The sequence below is a fragment of the Coregonus lavaretus genome (assembly GCF_964263955.1).
Source record: "Coregonus lavaretus genome assembly, chromosome: 13".
NCBI lineage: Eukaryota > Metazoa > Chordata > Actinopteri > Salmoniformes > Salmonidae > Coregonus > Coregonus lavaretus.
In genome coordinates, this window is record NC_140000.1 from 8485036 (window position 1) to 8495956 (window position 10921).

Here is a 10921-nt window from a genome sequence, read left to right on the forward strand (position 1 = left end):
GTGATCACAAATAAAAAAAATTACATTTGGTCCTTAAATATAATCTAGGCAACATGGTATCAAGGGTTAAAAGAGGAATGTTGCTACCCACAGAAAAACATCAACAGCACTGGACATGACACCAGGACAAGAGAGGGAAGAAAGGAGGGGGGGAGGGAAGGAGGTATGGAGGGAGGGAATGATAGAGAGAGAGAGAGAGAGAGAGAGAGAGAGAGATGGGTTGAGAGTACATTATGAAAGGCAGGTGACAAAATGATTAAGAAAGAGAGAGCGATGGAGACAGTAGATAGAGAGAGAAAGTGAGAGATGGAGAGACAGTAGATAGAGAGAGGAAGCGAGAGATGGAGAGACAGTAGATAGAGAGAGGAAGCGAGAGATGGAGAGACAGTAGATAGAGAGAGGAAGCGAGAGATGGAGAGACAGTAGATAGAGAGAGAAAGCGAGAGATGAGAGACAAGTAGATAGAGAGAGGAAGCGAGAGATGGAGAGACAGTAGATAGAGAGAGAAAGCGAGAGATGGAGAGACAGTAGATAGAGAGAGGAAGCGAGAGATGGAGAGACAGTAGATAGAGAGAGGAAGCGAGAGATGGAGAGACAGTAGATAGAGAGAGGAAGCGAGAGATGGAGAGACAGTAGATAGAGAGAGAAAGTGAGAGATGGAGAGACAGTAGATAGAGAGAGAAAGTGAGAGATGGAGAGACAGTAGATAGAGAGAGAAAGCGAGAGATGGAGAGACAGTAGATAGAGAGAGGAAGCGAGAGATGGAGAGACAGTAGATAGAGAGAGAAAGTGAGAGATGGAGAGACAGTAGATAGAGAGAGAAAGTGAGAGATGGAGAGACAGTAGATAGAGAGAGGAAGCGAGAGATGGAGAGACAGAAAAAGTGAGATGGAGAGAGGTAGAGAACATCTGTGAATGTCTCTGGAACAGTAGTTAACTACAAAAGCTCAGTGAAAGATGAAAGGAGGATCAGACAGACAGAGATGAAAGACAGGATGAAAGCAGACAGGAGCCAGAGGAGGTGAGGAACGAGGGAACAGGAGGGAATAGAGAGAGAGGCATGCATTTACAGGGAGCTATGCGGAACAAATAAATCCACATCCACAGTTTACGAAGGAGCAGTATTAAGTGTTGCACCAAAAAACACAATTCCGTTACAGAAGTTGTGTGAACATATTGGTCCGAAGCTAACCACCACACACCTTGGACAACATAACTACAAGTTGATTAATCGCTCCTATAGTTACTGATCAATATGATGATCAATTTTACAGTGATTAGTAATCTCACATTATGGATTAATCATATAATGACAAAATATTACACGTTGGTGAAAAGCGACAGGCAAAAGGGAGGTGGGGCTGGAAATCAGGAAATGCCCATCTTATTGGTCGCCTTAGAATTGGCCACCTAACCCTCCTCCAGGGATAAAATTGTAGACCTGCACAAGGCTGGGATGGGCTACAGGACAATAGGCAAGCAGCTTGGTGAGAAGGCAACAACTGTTGGCGCAATTATTAGAAGCCCCATTGCTATCTTTGTCTTCATCATCCTCATCTTGTCTGACAGCTGTATCGTCCCTCCCACTGTGTGCTGCCATTACCTTTCCACTTCATCTCTCTTGCTTGCTCCAACCATCACTGACACAGATATGTATGTACATGTTTTGACTTTATATACAGTGGGGAGAACAAGTATTTGATACACTGCCGATTTTGCAGGTTTTCCTACTTACAAAGCATGTAGAGGTCTGTCATTTTTATCATAGGTACACTTCAACTGTGAGAGACGGAATCTAAAACAAAAATCCAGAAAATCACATTGTATGATTTTTAAGTAATTAATTTGCATTTTATTGCATGACATAAGTATTTGATACATCAGAAAAGCAGAACTTAATATTTGGTACAGAAACCTTTGTTTGCAATTACAGAGATCATACGTTTCCTGTAGGTCTTGACCAGGTTTGCACACACTGCAGCAGGGATTTTGGCCCACTCCTCCATACAGACCTTCTCCAGATCCTTCAGGTTTCGGGGCTGTCGCTGGGCAATACGGACTTTCAGCTCCCTCCAAAGATTTTCTATTGGGTTCAGGTCTGGAGACTTGCTAGGCCACTCCAGGACCTTGAGATGCTTCTTACGGAGCCACTCCTTAGTTGCCCTGGCTGTGTGTTTCGGGTCATTGTCATGCTGGAAGACCCAGCCACGACCCATCTTCAATGCTCTTACTGAGGGAAGGAGGTTGTTGGCCAAGATCTCGCAATACATGGCCCCATCCATCCTCCCCTCAATACGGTGCAGTCGTCCTGTCCCCTTTGCAGAAAAGCATCCCCAAAGAATGATGTTTCCACCTCCATGCTTCACGGTTGGGATGGTGTTCTTGGGGTTGTACTCATCCTTCTTCTTCCTCCAAACACGGCGAGTGGAGTTTAGACCAAAAAGCTATATTTTTGTCTCATCAGACCACATTAACTTCTCCCATTCCTCCTCTGGATCATCCAGATGGTCATTGGCAAACTTCAGACGGGCCTGGACATGCGCTGGCTTGAGCAGGGGGACCTTGCGTGCGCTGCAGGATTTTAATCCATGACGGCGTAGTGTGTTACTAATGGTTTTCTTTGAGACTGTGGTCCCAGCTCTCTTCAGGTCATTGACCAGGTCCTGCCGTGTAGTTCTGGGCTGATCCCTCACCTTCCTCATGATCATTGATGCCCCACGAGATGAGATCTTGCATGGAGCCCCAGACCGAGGGTGATTGACCGTCATCTTGAACTTCTTCCGTTTTCTAATAATTGCGCCAACAGTTGTTGCCTTCTCACCAAGCTGCTTGCCTATTGTCCTGTAGCCCATCCCAGCCTTGTGCAGGTCTACAATTTTATCCCTGATGTCCTTACAGATCTCTCTGGTCTTAGCCATTGTGGAGAGGTTGGAGTCTGTTTGATTGAGTGTGTGGACAGGTGTCTTTTATACAGGTAACGAGTTCAAACAGGTGCAGTTAATACAGGTAATGAGTGGAGAACAGGAGGGCTTCTTAAAGAAAAACTAACAGGTCTGTGAGAGCCGGAATTCTTACTGGTTGGTAGGTGATCAAATACTTATGTAATGCAATAAAATGCAAATTAATTACTTAAAAATCATACAATGTGATTTTCAGAATTTTTGTTTTACATTCCGTCTCTCACAGTTGAAGTATACCTATGATAAAAATGACAGACCTCTACATGCTTTGTAAGTAGGAAAACCTGCAAAATCGGCAGTGTATCAAATACTTGTTCTCCCCACTGTATCAACTGTGATTCTACTCTAGCCTGCCCTACTCACCAGAGCCATAGACATACAGAGTCTGCCCAACTCCGTTTCAATCTCGAATTTTGGCATGCCATGTTGGCAACAACAGTTAAAACCTAGTCGCAAGTCATGGACCATTTGGAGGATAGTTTGTTGAACTCAAATCCGCAGTACCTTACTTATTCCCTACAGTGTGCTACTTTATATGGGGCATGGGGTGTTTTGTGACACAACCTACACACTATATCTGGCCCGAAAAGTCCATCCTCCAATCAGATCATTTCCTACAGGACCATCACATGTTGGCAGGCAGTTTTTGTCTCAGTCCCTATTAGCCTTTCCCTGTCTGAGACAGCTAAGGGTCCTTCTTGCCCCCCTTGGGGGAGGCGGAGTGGGCAGAGGCGGCTGGGGGGCAGGATGTCTGAGGGAGGGAGGTGGCTGGGCCTGGGGCCAACTGAGTGGGTGGGAGGGTGGTAGTGGAGGTTTGGACAGGTGTTACGGGTGTGGTTAGCTTTGGAGCTTGGGAAGGGGCCAGTGTGGGAGCATGAGTGGTGTAAGGGGTAGATGTAGGTGTAGGGACAGGACCTAAAGGTTGGGTCTGTTTTGGGGTATGGGTTGAGGCAGGTTTGGGGGTGGAGGATTGTTTTGAGGTATGGATAGGAACAAGTGGGATTGTGGGGGTAACAGAAAATGTAGAAGTGGGTTTTGGGGCAGGGGTTTGGACTGGGGTTTGGACTGCTGGGGTCTGTTTTGGGGTGTGGGCTGAGCCTTTTGGGGCTTGAATTGGAGCAGCGGAGGCGATGGGTGCAGGACTAAGAGAAGCTTTAGAAGTGGGTGTTGGGGTAGGGGTGGAGGTTTGAACAGGGGCTATATGTGGGGTCTGTTTGGCAGTATGGGTAGGGGGAGGTTTGGGGGTAGGAGTTGGAGTTGAGGTTGGGGCCGGAGTTTTAGAACTGGTAGATGTTGGGGTTAGAGTTTGGCTTTGCGTAAGGGCAGATGAAGGGATAGAGATAGGGGTGGGAGGTTTACTGGAAGAAGGAGTGGGAATCAAGGTTGAGGTTGGGGCTAGGGTGGGAGTGGTGGCTGGGGTGGGGGTTGCGGTTAGGGTTTGGCTCTGAGTGGGAACAGGACTAGAAATAAGGGTAGGGGGACGATTGGAGGGTTGAGAGAGGATAGGGGTAGGGGTACGAGTCTGGGTAGGGATTTGAGAAGGGGTAGGAGTAGGGGTTTGAGAAGGTGTTTGAGAGGGGGTAGGGGTACATGTCTGGGTAGGAGTTTTAGAAGGGGTAGTAGGGGTTTGAGAAGGTGTTTGAAAGAGGGTAGGGGTACAAGTCTGACTAGGGGTAGGGGTTTGAGAAGGGGTAGGGGTTTGAGAAGGTGTTTGAGAGGGGGTAGGGGTACGAGTCTGGGTAGGGGTAGGGGTTTGAGAAGGTGTTTGAGAGGGGGTAGGGGTACAAGTCTGGGTAGGAGTTTTAGAAGGGGTAGTAGGGGTTTGAGAAGGTGTTTGAGAGGGGGTAGGGGTACGAGTCTGGGTAGGGGTAGGGGTTTGAGAAGGGGTAGGAGTAGGGGTTTGAGAAGGTGTTTGAGAGGGGGTAGGGGTATGAGTTTGGGTAGGGGCTTTAGAGGGGGTAGGGGTGGGCCCAGATAGAGGGGAAGGGGAGGGGGGTGTAGGGGAGGGCTTGATTAGGGGGCTCTGGAGAAGAGTGGGGGAGGAAGGTAGGGAGGAGGAGGGGGGAGAGGGGGATGCGAGAGAGGACTTGCGCCCATGGGTTTGTGGAAGTGGGAAAGGGGCACTGACAGAGGAGGGAGGGGGAGTGGAGGAAGGAGAGGGTGAAGAAGAACGAGGGGGAGGTGTAGGGATGGGTTTAGAGCGAGGGGTTGAGGTGAGGGGGGAAGATGTGGTTACAGAGGAGGGAGGGGGAGTGGAGGAGGGAGAGGGGGAAGAAGAGCGAGGGGGAGGTGTAGGGATGGGTTTGGAGCGAGCGGTTGAGGTGAGGGGAGTAGTTCCGGCAGAGGGAGGGATGGAGCAGGGGGGAGGAGAGGAGGAGCGAGATGGGGGTGTAGGGGTGGGTTTGGGGCGAGGGGTCAGTGGCAGGGCTGGGGTGAGGGAGGAAGGAGTGGGAGCAGGGGAGGGGGTGGCAGAGGAGAGGGGGGTTTGTTTGGGGGAGGAAGAGTAGGATGCCAGGGGAGAAGCTGAGGTGGGTGTGGCTGCAGGTACAGTGATCGGATGTGTGTGTGTGGCTGTGTGTGTGTGTGCAGGGCAGTGTGTAGAGACAGGATCAGGGAGGGTCTGTATAGAGCCCCGTGTCTGTGCTTGTGTCTGTGCATTGAAGGGGGGCATCTGTAACCGTTGTGCTGGGACTTGGACTGGTAGGGGAGTAGTCAACACCCCCACACTGCCACCCCTGGTTAGCTGCGTCCCAGCCAGGAACGAGGCTGGCAGCAGGTTACCTCCAGAGGCCTTCCGCTGGAGAGGGGGGTGAGGCTGCACGCTTGCCCAGGATCGATGAGGCAGGGTGGGCTGCGAGGCGGAGCGGAGCCTGGCCTCCTGGGTGAGCCTCCCCAGTGCAGGCAGGCCCTGGTTGCTGCCTCCTCCGTGACGCAACAGTGCCTCCTTGGCCCCCTGCTGGCCAGCCATGGAACTGCAAGTATCTGACATGACACTGGTGGCTGCAGTTGGATTCACGTGGTAGAACAGATGTGGTGTGGTGGCCCCTCCTACCTTGGGGATTCCTGGGGTTCCACTCATCACTGAAGGGTGTTCCGGGTGGAGGCGGAGACTGTAGTGCAGGGTCCTTCCTAATTGGACCGACGTGGGGACAGAGGAGGCCGGTGTGGGTGGGGTTTGAGCAACAGGGGGTGATATCACACCTCCCGGGGGGGCCATGGGGAAGGGCGAGGGGGAGGGGAAGGCAGGAAACCCCCCTCTAGGGGACAGCCCTCCCATCCCTCCTACCCCCATCATCCCAATGAGGGAACTCACAGAGGGGCGCAGGGGCTGCAGGACAGGGGGCCGCGGGGGGGAGAGAGGGAAGGAGACGGAAGGTGATGGAGAGATGGAGGGGAGGAATATAGCGCCCCCTAGCGCATGTTGCTGCTGTAGTTGATGTTGTAGCTGCTGTTGCTGCTGCTGCTGGTGCATGAGGGCGATGGCCACGTTAGTCGTAGCGGCCGCTGTCTGGAGCGGAGCGTGGATCAGTGGAGCCCAGATCAGTGGGTGGGGCCTAGGGGAGACCGTACCACTTCCTCCCGTGGCCCCTCCCCTTCCAGCTGCGGCAGCAGCGATGGCCTCCTGCATGGCTGGCATGCTGTCGTGTTTAACGATCTGCTGAACCAGCATGCTGTCACAGGAGCCCAGCCCCCCCATGGCTAGCCCCGCCCCCCCTCCTCCTCGACCCCCACGCCCTAAACCGCTGCCCCCCGCCATGGAACCCGCCTGGGACGACTTCCTCATCAGGATAGAGTTCTTCCTACCTGCAGAGGAGAACAAAGAGAGAGAAGAGACTAGAATGAAACGATCAAAACAGAAACAAACTGATAGAGGGGATGGTTACTGTTCTTGTCTGACACAAATGGCCGAAAACAAGAGCAAGAACAAAGTTGTAGAAAATAAAGTGACGATCAAACAACACAGGTGTAATGAGGCTGACAGGGCTGAGTGGCTGATTAAAGATCACAAACAGAACCAGGTGTCTGCTCTTACAGTGAGGGAAAAAAGTATTTGATCCCCTGCTGATTTTGTACGTTTGCCCACTGACAAAGAAATGATCAGTCTATCATTTTAATGGTAGGTTTATTTGAACAGTGAGAGACAGAATAACAACAAAAAGGAGTGGGACAGAATCCTTCCTGAGATGTGTGCAAACCTGGTGGCCAACTACAAGAAACGTCTGACCTCTGTGATTGCCAACAAGGGTTTTTCCACCAAGTACTAAGTCATGTTTTGCAGAGGGGTCAAATACTTATTTCCCTCATTAAAATGCAAATCAATTTAGAACATTTTTGACATGCGTTTTTTCTGGATTTTGTTGTTGTTATTCTGTCTCTCACTGTTCAAATAAACCTACCATTAAAATTATAGACTGATCATGTCTTTGTCAGTGGGCAAACATACAAAATCAGCAGGGGATCAAATACTTTTTTCCCTCACTGTAGGTCTCTGTTCTATTAGCTCTCTGAGATTTTCTTTCAGTTTCTCTCTCCCTTAACCTGCCTTGAAGGGCTTCTGCAACTGTAAGGTCACTTTACAAAGCGCTTTAGAAATAAAATCTGAATTGATTAGAAAAATGCTATTCACTGGCAAGGTCTTTGCACAAAGCGCTATAGAAATGAAACTGAATTGAAAACTGCAAGTCATTGCAAGTAATGGACCGATTGGCAGAGGCATAGTACCGATGCGGTCCAACCGGTCGACGGCAACGGTCTCGAAGGCCCGCCTCATCATGGGGTGTTCCTCCAGGACCTCGTTGAAGCTGTCCACGCTGAGGGAGTAGAGACGACAGTACGTATCCGCTCTGACGCTCGCCGTCCTCCGGCCCCGAGTCAACAGACAGATCTCTGAGAGAGAGGGAGAGAGAGGGAGAGAGAGAGAGAGAGAGAGAGAGAGAGAGAGAGAGAGAGAGAGAGGGAGATTAGGAGAGAGAGAGGAGGAAGGGGAGGTGTGGATAAAGAGGGAGAAGGGAAGAGGGGTGGGAGAGAGTGGAAAAAATAAGATTTTGTTGAAGAAATTGTAAAATTGAAGAAGTGATTAATCTAACTCACAACCACACCTCTCCCCTTCTCTTTTTCCTCACCCTGTCCTTATCCTCACCCCTCCCTCCCCCTTCTCCCTCCTCTCCTCACCCCCAAAGTAGGACCCGTCACTGAGTTTGGTCTCCTTGTTTCCGCGGGTGAGTATGCCGACTCGTCCGTGTTGGATGAAGTACATCTTGCGTCCCATCGTGCCCTCACGGATGATGAAGTCATTGGGCTGGAACACCTCGAAGCGAAGCTTGGTCAGCACCGCCGTCACAAAGTTAGGGTCCGCGTTAGCAAACAGCGGCATGTGAGCCACCAGGCTACGGCAGTTAAAGCTAACTATCGCCTGAGAGAGGGAGAAAAAGAGGGGGAGAAAGAGAGAGGGAGAAAGAGAGGGGGAGAAAGAGAGAGGGAGAAAGAGAGGGGGAGAAAGAGAGGGGGAGGGAGAGGAGTTGGGAAGTGAGTTAAAATGCACAAGAACTGAATTGTATCAGTACGTTTTAATTTTATTTAATGTAAAATGTGTTTGAGTTGTTGTTATGCTACAGCTAGCTTTCGTAACTTGTAACTGTGTGTGTGCGTGTATGCCTGCATGCGTGCCTCGTGCGTGTATGCCTGCATGCGTGCCTCGTGCGTGTATGCCTGCATGCGTGCCTCGTGCGTGTATGCCTGCATGCGTGCCTCGTGCGTGTATGCCTGCATGCGTGCCTCGTGCGTGTGTACGTGTCTCGTGCGTGTGTGTGTGTGCACGTGCATTGTGCATGTGTTACCTCCTTTAGCGGTTCGCTGAGTTCACCCAGTATGTTCTCCTCGTCAAACATCTTGCCCTGGAAGCGATGCTCGTAGTACTCATGAATCCTCTGACGGACATCTGCAGGGAGCTTATGGAACGACATGTACTGCTCCACCTGCTTATACTGGAACACAACATCAATACAACGTCAATACAACGGTAATACAACGTCAATACAACATCAATACAATATTAATACAACGTGAATACAACAGTAATACAACGGTAATATAACGTGAATACAACATTAATACAACGTTAATATAACGCAATGGAGAGAGAGATGGAGGGAGGGATAGAGGAATGGAGAGAGAGAGATGGAGGGAGGGATAGAGGAATGGAGAGAGAGAGATGGAGGGAGGGATAGAGGAATGGAGAGAGAGAGATGGCAGGAGGGATAGAGGAATGGAGAGAGAGAGATGGAGGGAGGGATAGAGGAATGGAGAGATAGATGGAGGGAGGGATAGAGGAATGGAGAGAGAGATGGAGGGAGGGATAGAGGAATGGAGAGAGAGATGGCGGGAGGGATAGAGGAATGGAGAGAGAGATGGCGGGAGGGATAGAGGAATAGAGAGATAGATGGAGGGAGGGATAGAGGAATGGAGAGAGAGATGGCGGGAGAGATAGAGGAATGGAGAGAGAGATGGAGGGAGGGATAGAGGAATGGAGAGAGAGATGGCGGGAGGGATAGAGGAATGGAGAGAGAGATGGAGGGAGGGATAGAGGAATGGAGAGAGAGATGGCGGGAGAGATAGAGGAATGGAGAGAGAGATGGAGGGAGGGATAGAGGAATGGAGAGAGAGATGGAGGGAGGGATAGAGGAATGGAGAGAGAGATGGAGGGAGGGATAGAGGAATGGAGAGAGAGATGGAGGGAGGGATAGAGGAATGGAGAGAGAGATGGAGGGAGGGATAGAGGAATGGAGAGAGAGATGGAGGGAGAGATAGAGGAATGGAGAGAAATGGAGGGAGAGATAGAGGAATGGAGAGAGAGATGGAGGGAGGGATAGAGGAATGGAGAGAGAGATGGAGGGAGGGATAGAGGAATGGAGAGAGAGATGGAGGGAGGGATAGAGGAATGGAGAGAGAGATGGCGGGAGGGATAGAGGAATGGAGAGAGAGATGGCGGGAGGGATAGAGGAATGGAGAGAGAGATGGAGGGAGGGATAGAGGAATGGAGAGAGAGATGGAGGGAGGGATAGAGGAATGGAGAGAGAGATGGCGGGAGGGATAGAGGAATGGAGAGATAGATGGAGGGAGGGATAGAGGAATGGAGAGAGAGATGGCGGGAGGGATAGAGGAATGGAGAGAGAGATGGCGGGAGGGATAGAGGAATGGAGAGAGAGATGGAGGGAGGGATAGAGGAATGGAGAGAGAGATGGAGGGAGGGATAGAGGAATGGAGAGAGAGATGGAGGGAGGGATAGAGAGGGTCCTAATCTCTTACTTTCTCCTGGTACTGTCGTCGTGAGGAGTCCAGGGACTGTATGAGAGCGGTGGCATGGCCGATGAACATGGCATAGCAGGTGGCACCAATGATCATACTGAGCATGGTGAGCCACACGTCTGTCATGCCCTCTGGAGCCTGGGCACCGTAGCCAATACACAACATGTGGCTCATCGCCTTGAACAGGGCATATGAGTATTGGATCCCCCACGTATCATTCTGGACAGTGAGAGAGATAGAGAGAGAGAGTTAAACAGGCCATTGGAGACCGCCCACATGTCATTCTACAGAGGGAGACAGAGAAGAAGAGGAAGAGGGAGAGGAAGAGGAAGGTGGAAGAGAGGGAGGGAGGTAATAGCTACAACCTAGGCTATAACTGGGACTGTAAAGTGCTCATTGCTTTTCCACTTCCTGCTGTGTAAAACAGACTACTCACAGGCAAAAAGCTAGAGAATAATAATAATCATAATCATCATAAAATGGCCCTAAAATATGTTATAAACCCAGTGTGTGTTAGCCAATCATGCAATGAAGCATGATGAATATTAGAGACCTACAGTATACAGTATTTATCTCAGGCTGAGTGTGTGTGAGATTGTGTGTGTGATTGTGTGTGTGTGTCTGTATGTGTGAGTGATTGTGTTTGTGATTGCTGG

The 10921-nt window shown here is 50.3% G+C and overlaps 1 protein-coding gene across 1 annotated transcript; it reads right to left on the reverse strand.

Moving 5' to 3' along the window:
• Window positions 1-3188: 3188 nt before the first annotated feature.
• Window positions 3189-10479, reverse strand: LOC311140262 (uncharacterized protein). The gene is made up of 5 exons (XM_084175233.1): window positions 10266-10479; window positions 8798-8944; window positions 8133-8373; window positions 7683-7847; window positions 3189-6764 (listed from the first exon to the last, which is right to left on the reverse strand). The coding sequence occupies exons 1-5, from the start codon at window positions 10437-10439 to the stop codon at window positions 3646-3648; spliced, it is 3846 nt and encodes a 1281-aa protein (XP_084031359.1). The 5' UTR covers window positions 10440-10479; the 3' UTR covers window positions 3189-3645.
• Window positions 10480-10921: the final 442 nt, after the last annotated feature.

Coding starts and splice junctions, on each gene's coding strand:
- LOC311140262 (XM_084175233.1), bottom strand. CDS start 10,439: ATGAGCCACATGTTGTGTATTGGCTACGGTGCCCAGGCTCCAGAGGGC. Junction 7,848..8,132: donor TGACGGGTCCTACTTTGGGG/GTGAGGAGAGGA, acceptor CCTCTCTCTCAG/AGATCTGTCTGTTGACTCGG. Junction 6,765..7,682: donor CGACCGGTTGGACCGCATCG/GTACTATGCCTC, acceptor TCTCCTCTGCAG/GTAGGAAGAACTCTATCCTG.